Below are 21,020 nucleotides of genomic sequence, written 5' to 3' on the forward strand. Positions count from 1 at the left end.
TGGGCGTGGCCTGCATGTGATGCACCAGCCCACGGTCTGCCAGTTTGACACCCCTGTTTTAGATGATGATATATATTTAATTTGAGGGTACAATGGCTCAGCAGTTAAAATTGCTGAGCTTATCACTTAGAAATGATAACTGCCTAGATTCGCGACGCAAGTGCCACACAATGGGTGAGCTCCCATTACTTGCCCCAATTCCTGCAATCCTAGCAGTTCAAAAGCATGCAAATGTGAGCAGATAAATAGGCATCACTTTGGTGTGAAGGTAATAGCATTCCATGTACCTCTGTATATAGTCATTCTGGCCACAAGATCACAGAAGTGTCTTCGGACAACACTGGCTCCCTCAACTAAGAAATGGAGATGAGCACTGCCCCCTAGAGTCAGACATGACTGGACAAGGGAAACCTTTACCTCTATATGTATAATTTTGTCAGCATCATTTGGCAATGACCCCAAATACACTCAGTAAAGGAAGAATCTGCAACAGAAAGCAACAATATTCATGCTAGTATAGGTGTTTTTCTGACAACTCCAGACCAACAGATAGCATTTTAACTTAGTAGAGGAGAAAAGATAAACAGCATTATACCTCAGCCTTGTCCCGTACAATTTTGACCAACTTTCTTTTGTTGCTATTCATTCTGAAAACTAATATTCTCAAATTAGTGTTGACAGACCATCTAAGACATCTTCTCCAAAGAAGACTTATTTATCTAAAAAAAAGCTTTATAAATAAAATAATAATTTAAAAGTAAATAAATTAACATCTCAGTGAAATATATGTTGTAAAACTATACATAACTCACTAATGCCAGCTAATCTGCATAGGACAGAATAGTTTTTTAAGCCCCAAAGGTTCAAAATCAACTGCAGGAACCAAGAAACAAAGTCTGGAACAACTGCAGGAAAGATACAAAATAGAGGAACAAAGAAAAAAAAGTTTAAAAAAACTCACAAAGAAAAAAATCATGCAGAAAGCCTCCTGACAATAGCATTATCTTTTTGTATTCTTTTTCTTCCCAATTGTTGAAGAGAAAAGTATTATTTAAAAACTACTGTTTACCTCTCTCTAAATTTTAAAGGAGGTAAAGGGATGTAATTTTAAATTTCTACTTATAGGAACTCTTTGATACTTTTTATGCCATTGGTTATTGGTTGAGTGCAATCTGCAGGTAAATTTTAAAACACTGGACTTAGAAAAAAAAAGTTGTATGTTTCTTACATCTAATAAGAAGAAATCTCTTCCAGATAAAAAAACTGTTTCTTTCAAGGAACTAATTACCAATCAAATTACATTAAAAACAGGTAGCCTCATTAAAAGTGTTGTTAGTCAACTTTTTGAACATCTTCAGTGATAGTTCATTAAATAAATTGATTAAAAATTGCATAGATTAAATAAGTGCTCCCAATTAAATGAGTTCCTTTTTAAACTACATATAGAAGTACTTGTACAAATGTACGAGGACTTTCCCTACAAGTACTTAAAGAATGCAGCAACTGTTAAAACTCTTCCCCTTCTAAGTAAGAAGAATGCCATTTTTAAGAGTTTGCCTTGGTAAGAAATATATGTTTACAATGTTCTTCTCTTACAGTAATTGCTTTTTTTTCTTATATCCAGATTTGATATAGGTTCAAATAAATTAACTGATGACTAGACTGCATACAGTTAAAGCAGACTTACTTTAACAGTGTGAAGAAACTGCCTTGTTATTTGCAACACTGCTACAAAGGATTCCTGAAACAAATAATGCAGCTAATCCTTGCAAGTTAAAGAAATCTTTTGGCAGAACGGGTTGGCAGATGGAAAAAGGAACAGACGCGTGCCAAGGTGGAACTGATTTTAAAACAAATTTTGTTGGCATGTCATCAGATGTTTCCAGTTCTCACTGTATCAGCTCAGCTAGAAATATAAACCTTCAGTATCAGCCAGCCAGTGCATACATGCAGCACTGTTCTTTTATGGGTAGGGAAAAAAATGCCAGCCAGAAGCAACCATACATCACCAAAAGGAATTGAATAGCAACAGATTCACCCCTTCAAAACAGCATAATTCCTTCACTTCCTTCACCATTGGCAAAGAGAGTCAAATCCATTTTATACTCAGTTCAAAACTATTAACACACATTCACAGGTATCACAGGTTAAATTAAGTCTTCCCTCATTATGCACACACATACTCTCTCTCCCCTCCTTCATCATAACATATGATACAGGGATAGGATTATGCTCCCCCACCTAATCCTTAATTTTAACTAATATGAATAGAAACACAAAAAGACCCAGTAAAAGAGCAACTAATTTATACAGCACACATTTTGCATGGCAGAGCAGCAACTGCTCAGGAAGGGAAAGAATACAACTGCTTGTCAATGATGTCACTTTCCGGGAATACTTTCCCATCTGCTAGTACATTCAGACAAAATCTGGATTTGGCAGATATGGAAAGAGCAATATTTGTCAGTACTGAATCTAAAAGTAAATTTATGATGGAGTTATGTGTCTTCCTAATTATGAGGTGGGAAAGAGAACAGTGGCATCTCAACATAGGGAAAAGAAATACAAGAATCCTTTTAAGAAGCAGTGTATTCAAATTACACATAGGAATTTTAAAACATGAAGAAACAGAGCAAGAGGAAGAGTTAAGACAGGAAGAAAGTTATGAAAGGCAAAGGATCAGTTAAATCCAGTTAGGTTCAAACTGAAGACATTAAAAAGTAAATCAAAATGCCATCATAATCAATTACATTGTCCAAACTGAGCCATTACATACAGACATCAAATTTCTCAAAGGGCTACAAAATACCCTTCACATATTATATACCACATTATATCACCCATTATATACCTTCTCATGGTATCAGAACAAAGGGCTAAAGCAGCCTCTCTCATTCACAGGGTAATTATAGTACAACATGAAGATGCACTGTGTATGTTCATCAAAAATACTGCTAGATAGTCCCAGGATAAAAGACTCTTTGGAACTGGGCATTTTGACCTACTCCCAAAGTTGCGTTAAAATGATTCAAATCAGGTATCTTTATAGAAAATCATCTTACTAAATTACACACTGTCTGAAAGTGCCAGCCTTCCAATAATTCACCACCACTGTGATGGGCCTTGCACACCCATTCCAGAACTGTGGGCAATCAAGCAGTTATATCAGAAAGCAGCAAGTATTTTCAAACTTTTCTAAGATTAACTTTTTGTCTCCCACTGTGGCTCTCTTTCCATTATTACCCCATTTGTACTATTTTTTGAGACAAGCAAAACACCCAAGTAAATTGCTAAGAAGAGAAACTGAATGGAGAAAACAAAGCAATTACCCAGTGATAACAGGACTGGTAAGAAATGTAAACCCACTACGCTGCAGAAGCATCAATGTAATTTAAGCACAATCCTTGTGAATTTCTGTAACTTCCAGTTATGTCATTTCCAAAGATATATCAGCCAAAGCCTCCTTATCTATTTCCAGTCAATTTCAGGATCTCCATCTGACTCAGTATCTCCCTAGAAATAAAGACCACAAGTGGAAAAAATATTTAAAAACATCAGGCTAAAGCTTTCTGGATTTATCTCCAACAAAGTGACCCAGCTCAGCCTGGTAAACTCCAATCCTTCTCATATGCACCATCCCGTCCTGGTTTAGAAAACAAGACTAAGAGCTCCCCAAGATCACAGAACGGTTCCATCATCCAGGGCTATCTGTAAGGTGGCACGCATTCAGAATGCATTTGAGAGCAACTGGAAGTCCTTGGTCTAGTGACCTCCTCCAAAGAAGCCGTTCTCGGTACCATCTGTTCGGGGACCCCTGCTTCCTTTCCCAGGATTAGGTGTAGTGGAATACTTGGGTGGATAACGGATGAAGAGCCGGTCTTCTTCCTTCTTTATCCAACGTAACAGTTTGGTCAAGACATTGATGGCACCAGCTTTCGTCACCAAAGGATTGAAACATGTATATAATTCAAATTTACTTGTAACCTATTGAGAAAGGGAAGGGGGAAGATAGACTATTCAGGCTGCATAACTACCACCAAAGAACATGCATAAAATTTTAACTGGTGAATGCAGGGGAAGCCAACAATTCCAACAAGGAAAGAGAGAACTTTTGAAAATAAGCAAAAGGATTAAGATACCCCAGCTCTTTCCCAATTCCTAGATGGAACCTTAGTTCATTATAAAACATATCAATGGTTGTGGTTCCTAAATTTTTGAATGACCAAATGGTCTCCAATATTTCCACTAAATACTTTTTGTTTTACAGGACAAAGGACTTCCTTAAGATGTGTAGTATGAAAAATATGGCCAATGTTTAAAATGCTAATTCTTAGTCATACTGCAGAGCTTTTTGAAAGCATTCAAATATTGCTGTAAAACAAGTTTCACTTGATGTCTAAACATACTGCTACTACTCAATATCCAATAAATTAATAAATGGAAGTTTATCATTTTAAAGCTTTCATCCTACTGCATTTATGTACAGGTAAGCGTACTTGGTGTAGTGGCTAAGGCACCAAACCAGATGCTGGGGTCTAGTCCTGCCTTAGGCACAAAGCCAGCTGGGTGACATTGGGTCAGTCCTTCTCTCTCAGCTACAGGAAGCACACAATGGCAAACCGTGAACAGGACTGTTTTGCAATTTTGTAAACATTGCAAGTAACATAATTGTATGTGCTATAATTGTGCATGATATTTAAAAAATCCCATTTTAAAAATTGGCAATGTAATTTTTTTTTTATCATTGCTTCAAAATACCCAAGATGTTTACATCTTTTCTGAAGGACTTCTCCCTAAGCCTTTGTAAAGTAGTTTCATATCCTTCCTGAAAATAATGACTCTCTAGCTGATGTTATTTTTTTCTTTTCTTTACCACAAAAGACAAAGATGGAAACCAGTTTAACCCAGGACAGTGCATTTTTTTAAAAAAAAAAAGCAATGTGAGAATCTTTCCCTTCTGCTTCTTTTCCTTCTACTGCTAAAAATTATTTATTTCAGGTTTAGAAAACCAACAGTTATTAAAACCAATAAGGAAATAATACTGAGCCAAATGTTTAGGCTAGATTTGCCATTTTTATCCACCTATCAAGTATTATTGGTAGCTCATTATTATTTATGGCCAAAAAACCCACCCCCAAATAAAGATTCATAATAGGGAATCAGTGAAAGACTGAAAACTCCATCTCTTCAAATACTTTCCTGCAAGATGTTTGCCCTTTATAACTATCTTACGTAATAAGTCATAAGAAAATATGGGTTTAGGAACTCTCTAATGTCTTCATCTAAAATAGATCTAACCCATCCACCTGAAAGTCTACCACAGAGTTCCATTCTTAGCCAATAAAGTTGCCAGGCCTCACCCAAGCCAATAAAGTCTCCTTTTCAGCTACATGGTAGATGAGACGTAAAGGACGTGAGGTACTGTGGATGCGATCGTGAAGGTAGTGGTAGAGGTCAAAGAGTCGGTGCCGTTCATTCTCACTGCAATATGGCCCCTCCAGTTCTGGACTGTAGTAGATGAGAAATAAGATATTGAGGAAACAAACAACTTTGTGTTCGCCTACACAATGTCTTACCACAGAACAGACTTCAGAATTTGTATACAATGAGCTGTTGTTCTACAAATGTAGAACTGAGCATTGCCCGATGCAGCAATGCTCAGCCTAGTGGTAATACTAAAGTTTAATGTCATCAGCTTTGGGAAACTTTTCAGAATCTTCTGAAGTAACTACAAATCTGATTCGGAAACAGGATAGATTTGTGGCTTGCCCTACTGTTATATAATATATTGTAGTATATAGGTCAGAAGAGGCTTCCTGGACATTGGAAGACTCTAACAGAAGCAGCTGCAGAACAAGTTCTTCTCAAAATAAATCAGATGACCCATTCTAATAAGGTAGGGATACTATCCATGCAGTTTTCCCTGAAGCAAATGTAGGGAAGAAAGGATTTCTAAAACAACATCATCCCTTTAAGGCACTAAAATACATCAAAGTCAATTTTACTTAACATCTTTTAGATAATTGTTTATAAATTTTGCCAGCTAATTGGGATCTTATGATGTTCAGCCTTTGATTCCCTACTTGCAGCCCAGAAGCCGCAAGATAAAATCTCTTTCTACCATAGATCTTTGTGGACCAGGAGAAAGAAAGGACACATGACTGCTCTATTTAAAGTAAACTGAATAAATGTAGCTTAGCATTTCCCACAGTTTCTGGCTGCCAGCTATAAAGAGGGGAAGAGAAAAGGAGTGAAAAGGACAGCTTAAACTTAGCAAATTTTAAAAGAAAAAAGATCTAAGGTAGCTTTACCACTGATGATACACTCAACATGCAGTACATGTTTACTGCCAGGAATGACAAAATCTAGTGGCAAATTCAGTTTTGTTTTTGATATCAGAACATCATTTTCCCCTGCACATTGTCAAAACATCTCCAAAATCAAGAGGAACATTAATTTGAGATAAAGTTACAACAACAAAAAATCTCAGGAATTTTTTCTTGAGTAGGTACAGGCCATTAAAAAAAAAACTAGCCACATTTCTAGATTTTATTCCAATCATGAACTGAATGATATGTCACATTAAGAAATTTGTGAATATTTTAAGGGGAAAAGAACCAAAAGACAGATGAAACTGGCCCCTAGGATGACATCATAGATACTTCCTTGCTTCAGAACATAGATGGTCTTGATCACAATCAATTTCAACCCTCCAAAGCATATTACCTGGTGAACTGGGGAAGCTGTCGGTAATTATCTGGTATATCCAGAGGTTTATACATAAAGTGCCGAAGATCTGGCACTCCCACCAGTCCTACACTGTAGGATGGGCTCTTTAAGCCACTTGAGAGTGCCTGCAGATAGTTTTGAGTCCTCATGCCTTCCTCAATGCGTTTCTTGCAGTCTGAGACAGAATAGAAAGAGTCCTTGTCCGTAGAGAGAAGGATGAGGCAGATAGTACATTCTGAATCCAAATAAGAAATATAAGCATAAAAGTAACAATCAGGGTTGAAACGTGGCAAACATATAGGTGTCCAAATTTCCCCAGTTTGAAAGGCAGAAGTTGCCCCAATGAGATTGAGTAATAGATGCAGGTCAGTAGGTTCTAATCGGCAATCTTCAATGACTGTTTTCTCCTGCACCGTGGTGACCAACTGACTACCAGCCACCAAAATAGAGAAGACTAGGTTAGGGGTGATGGCTTTTTGGAGCAAAGTGCCCAGGGAATCCCGGAGGGAGGCAGCAAGGGGTAAACAGCGTACAGCTCCAAGGAGGAAACAAGGATCTGATTCTACCAGGTTCAGCAAACGGTCAAGGATCTTCTCCGACCCCGTCAACAAACGCCGGAGGTCATAGTTCTTTTTCCGTTCAAAGATGCGAGTGATGCTGGCCTGAGTAAGCATGCTGATGATCTGATCGTAGACATACAAAAGCTCCTGGCGTAGTTGCTGCTCTGATTGTAGGGTATGCGAAACTGAAACCAGTACCAAGGGACCCTGCTGCACAAAAACCAGTTTGTGATCATCTACGGTAAAAGAAGGAAGGAAAAAAAACCCAGTCATTGCTTCAGTAGATGGAATGTGGCACTGTTATAATAGAACCAGTTTTGGACATTCAACAAATGCAGCATCAGCTTTCTTAGCATCTCTATTTGTTTTCTTTTTTTAAAAAAAAAGTTAAACCAAGGATTTACTGTACAGGATTTGAACTGATGGAGCAATTCTGGGCAAAGAAGAAGAATCTCAGTATAAATGCCAGGAACTGGGAAAATAGACCATGAAATAAAAAGTGAGCAGAGTGCATTTTTGTTATCATAAGGATTTGACGAGTCTGTTTCTGGTCCTGAAATGTATCTTCTACTGAGTAAAACTAGAAACAAATCATAAAAGAGACTATATCTAAGAATGATGGTGTGTCACAGAAATTCAAGGACTAACTGCTCCTGCATTGAAGATGCTGCAGGGAACAGGTCTTACAAATAATATTTTTAATATCCTATTTTTTTTAATCTTATCATATATGGCCAATAGCTTGAAGCCAGATAGTTTAATGCAGTTAAGAAAAAGAGATATATTCCTCTAATTGCTCCACTTTTACCAGTACAACCACCAAATAATATTAAGAACTGATGATTGTTATTCTAGAAATGAACTGAAACTGGTTCAGCTCCTAATGATTTTGCAAGTATTATTTGCTTCCTTGATACTAAGGCTATTGTTCCATTTTAAACATTAATATGAAAATCTGGCACCTTGAATCAAGCTTAACACCTTGGCAATATTTGTCAGTGCCTTTTCCTTCCTTTTTGGCTTCCTAATCAACAGTCCCGGAATACCCAGGAAATAGTCACTTAATCCCATCCAAATACTACAGCGCTAGCTTTTTCAAGATTTATCTAGATTGGCTATGTGTGACATGGATCGTGTATCGTCTAAAAATGAAGTCCACGTGTCTCACTGAACACTATGTCTTCAAGTTATATCAAACAACAAAAATAACTTTTATCAGAAATGAGAATTATAGTCTGAGTAGTGAACTATAATTTAAATCATATTTAGAATTTTAAATATGAATGTACTTCTATTTAAATAAATATAAATGTATTTATAGTTAAATACGAATTTTCCTATCTAAAACTTTGCATGAATCTATTTTAAATTAAATCCATCCAGACGTCAATGTCCATAAATCTCAAGCTAAGTTGGCTGAGAATTCTGGCACCAAATCACAGATAAGTTTGGTGCATGAATCTTGCCCCTTTTCCCTTAATTAGAATTTGGTGATGTCAGCAATCTTCTAAGCTTTCTGCTGGGAGCATGAACATATGGTTGGGAACTTTAAAAGGAAGCATGCATTTGCAGACACTCAGCTGCACATATCAAAATATTAATAGCATGGCAAAAGTTCCAGAATTAAGATGTGCTCACCGTAAACTACTTTAGAGTTTGGGGTTTTTTCTTTCCTGGATAAAGAGTTGCTCATAAAATCACCTTTCTCTTTGCTCAGCATAATACTACATCATAGTCTGTGGTTTCTACTAAGACAAAAGCCAGAATTTTATCTATTAAACTTAGAACTAAAATCAAATACAAGCTGGAACAACAGTTTCTTTTTAAAACAGTCAAAGCATGCTTTTATTCTTCCAGCTACACCTTTATGTATCTGTTCTCTGAGTTCAACTATCCATCCCACCTAGAACTTGTTATAATAATTTTGTCTTAATACAGGTAGTCCTTGAAGTACGGCCACAATTGAGCCCAGCTTTTCTGTTGCCACGTGAGATAGCTGTTAAGTGAATTTTGCCCCATTTTACGACCTTTCTTGCCAGAGTTGTTAAGTGAATCACTGCAGTTGTTAAGTTGGTAACATGGTATTTAAGTGAATTGGGCTCCCGCATTGACTTTTCTTGTCAGAAGTTTGCAAAGTGATCACATGATCTCGGGACACTGCAATTGTCATAAATATGAACGGCATCTGACAAGCATCTGAATTTTGATCACATGACCACAAAAAGGTTCATAAGTCATTTTTTAAATGCTGTGGTAACTTTGAATGGTCACTAAATGAAAGGTTGTAACTCAAGGACTACCTGTAATCAGCAATGGAGAAAATACAGTAAGATATTGCATGTTCTTCTGGCGTGCCAATTTTAAAAGGTTACTTAAAAATCCTGTAGCAAAAAAGAGTACGTTCTGTGTTCCATATTATTCTTTCCATATTCAGGAAGGCTGGATATAGCCAGCAGCTACCTCATGAAGGCCCAGGTTGGGCACACATCCTCAGCAGTGGGAGGAAGAATAGCAATAGCACTTAGTCCTTTATACCGCTTCATAGTCCTTTACAGCCCTCTCTTTATAGCATTTAGAGTCAGCATATTGCCCCCAACAAGCTGGGTCCTCATTTTACCAACCTCGGAAGAGTGGAAGGCTGAGTCAGCTTGAGCCGGTCAGGCTCGAACTGCTGGCAGTCAGCAGAATTAGCCTGCAATACTGCATTCTAACCAGTGCGCCACCATGGCTCTGGTGAAAGTCAGCTGGGATGGAGGAGTGCATGGGCAGCAAAGCATAGGGCAGCCAAAACGGTAAAGATGAATAGGGAGTTACTAAGGCAGGAGGGAGAAGCTGAAGTGGATATGAGTAACACAAAGTAGAAGCATGAGGTCCTTGCTTAACAACGGCACAGTCCTGGCCTAATGACTCCAACCAGCAGTGCTAGAACTGCCATCACTAAGGGGTGTAGTCACATGATGCTTCACTTAATGACTACTTTGCTTAGTGAGAAAAATTCTGGTCCCAATTAGGGTTGGTAAACAAGGATTGCTTGTATATCAATTCATACTTTGCCTTTTGTTCCTTGAGTTTCTCATCCTTGAGAAATTCATCAGTGAAGCAAAACGGAGATTTCCTTGGTTCTCCTCTTGACCCCTTCACTCTCCCTTTATAGATTTGTTTTGCAATATGATCCTCATTCATTCAACTTTTCAACATAAACTATCAAATCAGTCATGCTATTAGACTTACATTCCTTTCTTTGGCATATATTCACACAGACCTATTTAAACTACATATATTAAACAAACACACCTTTTTCAAAACAAATATTTACCAGCAATCACCATTTTCATTTACTCCTGAGTCTTCAAATGGCCTAAGTACTTTTTCTATGCTCTTTTATTTTCCCATCTCCTTGCTTGTCACCTAAACTCATTCATGGTTCCTAAAACTCATTCATGGTTGACCTAAGTTCTATTAGCTGATACACTGTTATCCCTTTTATTCATAATTTAACTCTACACTTTCAGTTCCATACATGAATTCATCAACTCTGCTCTACAAAAGTTACATCACCTTCATTCAAATCTATGGCACCCTTCCCCTGTATAATTCCCCAAATACACATCATCAGTATTTCCCTTCCCTTCAGTGGTTGATTCATGCCCTTTAAGATTTACTGCTCTTACATTTCGAGCTGTAAATTTAATCAACTGAGGCTTTTACACAACGTTTTTAGTAAGATAGAAAAAATATCAACTAGGTTACCAGCTGTAGTTATACCTGCATTATGTAAAGCATTCCCTGCTAACATTTAAAGACTGGTCAGGATTTGAGCAAAATTTTGGCCAGCATACTAGAAATGTAAGCAAAAATCATTTTTATTTCAAGGAACCCCACCATATTCCATGCAAGGTTAAGATTTTTTAATTTAGAAATTACTTTACAAGTTGGCATACTGTTGCCTACATTTTACCACCTACATACAGTATACATATGACAACCTCAAGATATTAAGTAGAAGGGAAATACAATTGTTATGGGGTAATGGTTAGGCCAGCCTCCCCTTGAAAAAGATCCCAGACATTTTAATAAACAATACTTATCAAAATGGGCACAGACATGGGAACTGATCCATAATCCAGTGGTTAAATTATGTGAATGACCCATAATGGACTCTTAAGTACTGCAATCCCAAGCTTTTCTTATTTTAGTTAAATCATCGGCCCATATAACTGCCTCATAAATTACAATATTTGTTAAGCATTACTCCTTTTAAAATTGTTTCCATACCAGAATAAATGGAGCGAATAGAGTTATCCCCACTTTGGATGAATGATACCAATGCCATCATGACACCCATGGTGGAACTAAGGGCTTCTTCATTGCCGTAACGTGAATAAATGGGTTTCCCAGCCTCACTTAAAATGAAGACATGTTTCCTGTGTGCCCGCCAACTCTCTGCAGTCACATCTTCATCTCGGTATGTAGCCAGGCGTGACTGTATCACTGCCTCCTCTTCTCCTGACGGTCCATCTCCTATCACCATTTGTCGGTGAAACTCACTCGAATCTTCCCAAGTGTTGTCGGTTGAGGTTGAATCAGACACATCTTTGTCACTCAGTTCTTCTGGAGCCTCTCTCAGCTCCTCCTGCCCGTTCACTTTGTCAGTTACCACACTCATGGGTCCATTATTTGGGGCAGCAGATACCTCCTCCTGCTTCTCTGAGACGGAACAGGATTCATCCCCATCTGGAAAAGCATATTGAGAAATCACAGGGGGAAAAAATCCAGAAGTAATCTTTGTCCCCCATCTGCTTTCTATAAGCTGGGTCAGTAACTAGAGATTCCCATTTATTGGGCAGATTATATAACTATATCAAGGAACAAATAAAGTCTTCACATCAAATTCAGTAAATTCACAACACACATATCCCTCCCATTGTCATAAATCAAATCTCTCTTATTTTTTTTCATAATGCCTGAATTAATTCTCAGAAAATAGGATACTTAGGGCAGGTGGGATTTGATTGCTACAAGTGAGCAAGGACTAATCCCTATATAAGACAAAATGCTTGGGGAGTGTTTTTTTTGTTACAGTATAATTTTCATATATTTCTCACCTGAAAATGGTCAAAAGTTATATTATCAGTTTTTAGCAATCATGGTCAGGATAACTAGCCTTCAAAGCCTGTACTAACCATGTTTCATTTCCATTCATTTTCTATATGAATGCAAGATTCATATACTAAATCAAGATTTGTTTCAAGATTTCTTGAATTTCTTATTATATTATTATTAATATGTATCATTAAGCTACGGCTGGGTTCACTAAGCCAAAAGCCCAATTCCCCCTCACTGTAATTTAGTAAGAGGTGTGAACTTAAGTAGTATAATAATTTAAAATATTTTATGCATTATTTTGTGTGAAAAGGCCATAGTGGCTTACTCAATAAACCATACTTACATATCATGCGAATACAGGGCTTGCTATTTTTTTTTCTGAATTGTTCTTCCAAGCTCACTTGTTTTCCCCATTAATCCCAGTGATTTTAAAAACAAAGATTGCATATCTGCAAATGTGTGGATTCACATACAATTCTTATCTTTGTTTTTCCCTTTATTGTGCAAAGGTTTAAACTGTAAATGTTAAGAGCAAGGGTGTATCATTTTCTGCTTACAGACCTTGGAATAGTATCAAATAAATGGGTTAAACCAAACTCAGTTCAAGCTATGATCACATCAAACTAGTCAGCTTGATCCAAATAGTGACTTATAAAATGAAAAAAATCCAGTGTCAAAGTAAAAAGCTCACTATAGCCATCAGAAGGTTTTCAGTAGAAGAAACACACCCTATTAAGGTTAGGCCAGGGAGATTATAACCTTATGAAGTGGGTGCCCCCACAAAATAGTTGCCCTGGAAAATCTACCTGTCCACAAAATACTTGCCACAAATTATTCACTTCCCAGGAATTAATCTACTTTATACAAGTTGCTCTCCATTAAACCAGAGACCTAAAAGGCAGTTACTGAAAATAAATGTTGTGAGAAGCTGATGTTGATTTCAGCAAACGGTTTCCTATTTATTTTTTTGCTAAATGAACCTAAGTCAGACAAACAGAACCTAGTAGTTGTCAAAGGAAGTGTATCCGGGCACTACACTTCTGCCCCGCTCTCTAGCTCCAAACCAGATAGTTCAAAGTACTCACTTCTGTCTGTAGGATCCAGCCCACATTTCTGGTCAGGGAGCTCCATCTCCCCTTTACAAGGTAAGCCAGGGTCTTCGTTCTCCATCTCTACGTCTCAAACAACAACTGCAAAGACAAAAGGCAAGCATGAGGAAATTCCCTGAGTAGCAAACAGGATGCAGGTGCTATGGTGCCTCCTCAACAGGCCCAACCCATTTCTCAAATTAGGAACAGAGCTACACATATCACCTCCCAAGTGCCCTGTACCCTCCACCCTAACATCAAATAGTGTGCATAATGCAACTCTTCAAGCTGGAATGTACCAACCCAGATTGAGGGAAAGGACACAGCCACTTCTAGGCTCTTTACAAAATTCAATCTGTGCCTGCTGTCCCAGCTATAATCTCAATCACATGCCCAAGCAGCGGTGCCTCAAAGAGACAGCAGGAAATGCCGGGTGGCCACTAATCATCACTACAAGTACGTTTCTGGAGCTGCATTCCTGGGAGGGGTTACATCTCCTTAGTGATTTTCTTTGTCATGGCTATAACTGATAAAATTCAACCAAACTGTAAACTTTCTTTACAGAATACAGCCCTCGGCTTGAAAAGCTATTTGCTTCGATCCCTGTTCAGAGATAAAGAACTCTTGAAAAAGAGCAAAGGCCTTGAAATTGGCCATTAATGATTAGAAAAAGGACAGGAGGCTGAAGGGGCTAGATCAGGGGTGTCAAACTCGCCGCGTCACAGAGGCATCACATGACATATCGGGACTTTTTTCCCTTTGCTAAACCGGGTAGGGCCAGAACGTGATGCATCCGGCCCGTGACCCATGAGTTTGACAGCCCTGGGCTAGACGCAAAGACAGTCACTGTTTAGCTTTCCCTCATATTATTGGCATTTTATTTACACAATTATCTCAATAAATAAGAAAAAAACCCTAAACAACATGACATCAATAAGCACTGAGAATATAACCAATGTGTAATAAAGTCCAAAACAAATAAAAAACAAATCCAATACAGAAATAAATAGCAAATATATTATTTGCGGGGAGGGGATTACATATGAATACATTTTGTAATCTTAAAGAAGAGAAATGAAATCTTAAATATTCATTATTCTGTAAAAAAAATGTTTACAAATGGAGATACATTTAATTCTAAATTTTCATCCAAGCGTATAAATTCACACAATTTTTACATGTACATATGTCCAGATTTTCTTGGGGAAAAATATGTTCTTCCTCTTCTGGCCCTCTACTGGCAAAACTGTGTTCACACAAGTTATTTATTATTAAGTAGCGTCCTCAATTAGTCTGATTAAGAGCATAAGCCATAAATTAAACCCACTGACACAATAGGTTGGACTATACTGTAATTGGCTGATTTGTAATCCAATATGTCAAATGAACACTGAACAAAAATTGCCTGTACTCATATTTCAGAAAGAGAACCACTTGAAGAAATTTCTACGCTTTTGCTGTTCCATTTGGGTCTACAGAGAACAGAAATAATCTGGAAGTAAACAGACACCAAAACGAGAATACATCTGTTTTTACTTTAAATTGTTGTAGAAAAAAAGACATATTGTTAGGTGAAACTTATGTAAAGAACAACTAAAAATGAACCTGCCAGCTATTAAGAGTTTTTGTTTTTCTAGTCAAGAGAATAGACATTTTTGTAAAAAAAATGTCCTATATCCCTGGTTGAGAAAGAGGGACAAATATTGATATAGACTGAAATAAGATTGAACACAATGGCTGAAATCACACATAGCATTAAGATATTTTGTTAACCATGAGTTAAGAATCATACTAAATAAGCTACACTGGAATTGATTCTTACAGAACCCTTTAACTGTAAATCATAGCGGTGGATCAACATAGCATAAGCCCAAATCAGGCAAACTACATTATGACTTAATACAGCATGTGAACCTAGCCTATGGAACTACAAAACTCCTTGTCTCAAAATACTAAGGCCAGGGGCCATTCAGCAAAGCTGGCCTAAAAAGAGATTTACAGGCAAAGCTTCTTACCAAGCATATAATCTGTAGAACGCATATCACAAGACATGATGGTGGCCAATAACTTGGATGGCATTAAAGAAGGTACTGAATAAGTAGATGAAGGACAAGAATGTCAAGAGTTATTAGCCTTGAGACTCAACCTCTCAACTGAGGACATCGTGCCTCCAAATATCAGTTTCAAAAAGAAAGAGGAAGCACATGTCTCCATCTCTTAGCTGAAATCCTGAAGTTTCCCCCCAAAAAGAATACAATTGAAGAGTTAAAGAGAGAAAAGAACACCAGCTAAATCAGTATAGCATTTGGTTTCCTATTGTGCACGTTTGCCATTTCAGCTGCTGTTTAACTGAGAAGTTTCTGAAAGTACCATTCTCAAATAATTTACAGCAGGCTTGTAAATAGTCTTCAGGCTGAGTCAAGGAAGAAATACCTTCAAATCATACTGCAAGAATTTTTTTTACTAACTGGAAACAGAGATGAAGGGAGGAGAAAAAATTATATACCTGAATATTTCTTTTTACTTCTTAGGTCATTAGGTCACTACCATAGTTAAACATGGACAATCAGTAAAAAATATTTGTCAATAACTTTTCTTAACTGATTTGAAAAGCTGCTGCCTGAATTTCCAGCTTGTAGAGACAGAGCATTGCAAATAGTGGAGCCAACACAATACCTAAATAGGCGATTTAGAAATGGATGCATTTCAAAACAATCTAGGTTTCCTTCAAGGAATTCTGTTCAACTCCCTGAGTCCTGGAGAGGGGAGAGGGCAGCAATATAATCATGAATAGTAATTTCCACCAGCCAAATAGTTCTGGCGTTGTTTACCTTTTCCAAAAACATGGCAAACCCACATATATACAAATTAAAATTAATAAAATCAGCAAAAATTTGGAGAATTTTTGAAGGATCTCATGCAAGAACACTGTAAAATAAACTTCTGGTAAAATAATAAGAAATAAACCCCTTAAATAAATTTTAATGGTAATAAAAGAGCTGGATTCCACAGAAACATGAAAGTGCCATGCTGCTAACCCTCCAAAAAATCCCATCCAAATGATGCCATAACACCATCCCTGTTCCAAGCCTGGCAACTTTGAGACTTCCAGAAAAATGGAAAAGAGGTTTGCTCTCAAGTTGCATATACTATCTTCACCCTCATAGTCTGGTTAGAACTAGTTTTGTGGTGTTCGGTGATACTGCTTTAAGTTCAATTATCATACTGATGACACAAGTACTGCAGTATGGACTAAAGCATTACTGTACTACATTGCTAAACAAATATGAGAAGAATATTTATACATTTCAAATAGCATCTGCCCATCTGAAACATTAACATGAAAACTATACTTTCCAGAAAGTAAGAATCTCTTTCACAAATACACTTATGGTATCAGGTGCAATGAAGTTATTGGCAGCAGCCAAGTGAGAAAACAACCTGATACAGGATTGCTTATGAAACCAGCTTGTCTCAAATAAATAAGACACAAAGGATCTGAGTTCACCCCTGGATAAAACAGGAATTGAACAATCTCTTTGATAGATACTTTTGTAAGCCAAGGAGTTAATCATTTTTTATTATTCTGTACAAATGAATCTAATTTCAAGTAGAAGATGGCACGCTTCAGATCAAAGGAATGGAAACTTATTTTTTCAGCAATTTCTCAAGCAATTCCTGGCAATGCTACCCTGAGAGCACGAAAGATAAGACATTCCATCTATGACTGTGTCAGAGCATCTCTTCATCTCTGTACACAATTCTACATCTATTTGAAAGGACATCAACATCTAGTATTAGACAGACGTCAAGCCCATTTAAGAAGTTCAGAAAGCACAGCATATACATTTCCAGAATGAAATCCCATGTTAGCAGGAGGTTCAATAATTTCAGAATAGCTCAGTACCACAATTTTCTCTTTCACGGATTGGCAAACCCCTTTGTCCCCACCCACCCCCCAAGTGTCCTCCTCGACTATGAGTGAGTGACCCAAGGAAACGAATTTTCAGAAAGTGTCCAGATTGCTAAAACGAAGCTTGTTTTCTTTTCTTAACATGGTCTATGATCAAGTGGATAATTCTATAGTTGTTGCTGCTTCTAAATGATTGTTCATTCAGAGGAATCAGAGGTAACCTTTTATGTTTCCATAAAAAACGATCTCCTAACATGTATACCATTGGCACATTTGCAGTGCTTTTGGGCTAAGCCGCTGGCAATGGAGTTTTTTTGCCACACTCCTTACTTAAGAGTGTGAATCCTTAGAAATCCAACAAAAGCAGAAACCTATTAGCTTAAATTAGAATTAGAAGAACTTTATTGTCATTGTACAAGTACAACAAAACTGTGGATGCACCCCAGCAACTGTTCGCAATACAATAAAACAAAAGCACTTAAAAATGAAGATAAGAAAGATAGAGTACCCAAGTCTCCATTTGCAATTTGAAAATACAATATCTACGAATATACACAAAATATACATCCAACACTTTGGGGGCAGACAAAAATGAACTCTTCTGAGCAGTGATTAGTGAAACAGAAGCTCCAAGCAGCACTCTTGGGGACACGAAGAGCAGGCCAATACCTTTCCCCCAACTTCCTCGGGATCTTTCCCGGCACATCTGGCCGGAGGTTTCTGAAAACAGGATACTGAACCAGATACGCTACTAGAACTGGTCCTGCAAGGTCAGTCTTGGAGCTCAACCCGCCTCGAGAGCCTTCGGTTCAATCCAAGACAATACCCGAGGCCCCACCCCTAACCCTGCGTGAGAAGGGAAAGCCGAAACGGGATCCCGCCCTCCCACTCAGTTCCAAAACCAACGGCTTTATTTCTCACCATAGACCCGGGATCTGCTCGCCTGCCCATCGCAGGAACCGATCCCCAAAGCACTCTGCGACCACACTTCCTGATTCGGAATGGCAGAAGGCGGGAACAGTAGAGACATTGACGGCCACCTCCACTAATCACCTAACGAATGGAAAGGAAGGAGGCGCGGCTTGCGGAAGTCCAAACGCCAATCGTAGCCCCGCACAGTCGGAGCGTAACGCGAAAAGCCAATGGCATCCTCGCTCGACACGCGCGTCAATGGAAAGGTGGGCGGAGGGGAAAAAAAATACTTGAGAAGCCGGGATGAGGGACAGGTAAGTTGGCGAATCAAAACGGGAAGATAAAAGGTGAGGCGGAGCAATCCTGCCTAAAGGCTTAATCGGTCATTCAATCATAATAAACTGGGTGAGAGGAGAGGGCGGGCTCACTCAGAACTTCAGCCAATTGCGATGAGGCTATTTTCTTCTCCTACCAATCAGAGAGAAGGCATTTCTTCGGGAAAACGATATAAAAGCCAGGGCGGCGAAGTTGGTGCAAACGGTCATTGTTTGCGGAGGGTTGGGGGATGACGTCAGCTTGTATGCTTTGGCACCTCTTGCTCATTTGGCAGGAATTTATTGGCGCGGGATTATTTGCCAGTGGCTGCTGTTATTGTTGTCCTATGGAGCGCGAAGGTAAAGTCCTTTTGCGGAATGGCATTTTGCACTGCGGTACGATATTTACAACCATTACAAACTCAGATTCGGGCAATTGATTCTCCGGGTCTTCCTTGTAAAGACAACACAAAGCCGAACATTTAAGAAAAACGGTAGAAATTAGGATTTCATACTGTTTTCCTTCTTTTGATTCTTATTTTGATTTCACCTCCGTGCAAATGAATATTCCTCACTGCTTTGCGATTTAGTGTTTGCCACTTACATAAAAGAGCTGCGCAGTTTGCGGAGCCTACGTGAAACAAGGATATATGAATAAAATAAAGCCTGACTATACAATTGTAAATTGGAAGGCGGTATTTTTTGTTCCCGAAAATGTTTTTTTTTAATGGGAAAATTCCTATCGAACTGGAGGCTCTTTCTCAGACAAAATGACAGCAGCCGAACATAAAGTATATATATAAAAGGGAGATGGGTTGGTCGTTGCTTGCTTTAGGATATTTTTTAAAATTCCAGGTTTAGGCTAAGGGCTTTCTGATTTTCATTTCAAATAATATCCAGGTCTGATCCTGCTTAGCTTTTATGTCATTTTCTACTTCATTTTTTGGGAGAAAATGCAATGAAAATATAAAATAGCTGTACAGTGATTATCCAGTCAGGTAAAAAACATACAAAATTATTAAGGTGAGCTAAAACTGAAGAGAAAAAAAATCAATCCCTTAAGGTGTGAAATAAATAGAGTACGTTGTTTCATTTTAACAATTTTAAAAACATTTCCAAAACATCAATAAATCACATATCATGAATCCATTAATTTGCTAAAGTCAGCCAAATGTCTACAGTGACTTAGCTTCACAGATTAAATTAAGGAAGGGCAACTAGTAGTCAGAAACTCCACTGGACCTTTAGTATCTTCTCCAGCTCTTGCACACTTGCATTTCCACCCTACCTTTTTAGTGTACCCCATAAACAGAACAAGGCTTGTGTGCTTCTTCCAATCAGAGGAACTTTTTTTCTTTCTTGAGTGAGACTGAGTTGCCTGGCAGACCCTCTCTACCCAAAATGCAGTCCTGTAAAGCAGCTATCTGACAATGGTAGATCCTGTACACTGGAAAAAAAGAGAACCCCCTTATGAAGGAACCAGATCTCTTCCTCTTCCTTGCTGGTCATGTGGAAACGTAGAAGAAGAGGTGCAGTATCACTGCAAGAAGAGGGTTAAAGGAGGATTAGGTGGTGGAAATGAAGTAAATATCCTATATAAATATCAGAAATGTTGTCTATAACTATTAGATTTTTTAAAGAACATTTTTAGAAAAGTAATTTAAAATTCTCCATATATTCTAATATCTTACTGTAGCATTTTGCATAATAGACACTAGATGGCATAATTGGAATCTTATAAAACACTATTTTTACATTTGGAAAACTAATCCTCGTTGTTTATATATTCTGAAGAGCATAAGAGCACTTCTAAATCAGAACAAGTTTTTTTTCCCCCACAAAACCATTTTAGACATCAAAGTTCCTTGCTGAATCTTACAGTTAAATATTGGCATTTCTGTATTACATTAGGGAACCAGTTCTTTGCAGTCACTGTCTTGAGGACAGGAAAGCAGTGACACTATTTAGAAAGCTTATATTGCCACTTACATCTACTTCCTCCATTTGGAATGAATGTCATATTGGTGTACTGAAAGCATTTATTATAAATGACCATTTGTAAGTAGTCCCCTCCTTTCTAAACATATATTGGATGAAATGTTTTGGTTTTAGACTGAAAGGTAAACAGAGAAAAATAAGTGGGACACAACGCCTGTTTCAAACCAACATTTTGTAATTTTGGAATTTCACCATCTGTCCCCTCCCTCAGATGTTTAAAGGTATATATATATAGATGACTAATACACCCATATGTATGTTCATAATCTGAATATTTGTGGAGGAAATAAAGAAGTGGGTGCTGTGATGTATCTCACAAAATGATCCTCCCCAAACCTATGGCAATCAAATATCCACACCTTCAAAGATTTGGATTCTTTTTCTGGGTCTTTCCCCCCAG

General features: G+C 37.9%; 1 protein-coding gene across 1 annotated transcript; it reads right to left on the minus strand.

Moving 5' to 3' along the window:
- Positions 1 to 1,005: 1,005 nt before the first annotated feature.
- Positions 1,006 to 18,409, minus strand: LOC113443252 (MON1 vesicular trafficking associated B). The gene is made up of 6 exons (XM_026711329.2): positions 18,318 to 18,409; positions 13,481 to 13,585; positions 11,565 to 12,023; positions 6,727 to 7,525; positions 5,361 to 5,508; positions 1,006 to 3,984 (listed from the first exon to the last, which is right to left on the minus strand). Exons 2-6 carry the CDS (start codon positions 13,563 to 13,565, stop codon positions 3,763 to 3,765), a joined length of 1,713 nt encoding a protein of 570 aa, XP_026567114.1. The 5' UTR covers positions 13,566 to 13,585; positions 18,318 to 18,409; the 3' UTR covers positions 1,006 to 3,762.
- Between the last annotated feature and the right edge of the window lie 2,611 nt (positions 18,410 to 21,020).

The sequence above is a fragment of the Pseudonaja textilis genome, chromosome 2, assembly GCF_049901715.1.
Source record: "Pseudonaja textilis isolate UNSWEBS1 chromosome 2, rPseTex1.2, whole genome shotgun sequence".
Taxonomy (NCBI): Eukaryota; Metazoa; Chordata; class Lepidosauria; order Squamata; family Elapidae; genus Pseudonaja; species Pseudonaja textilis.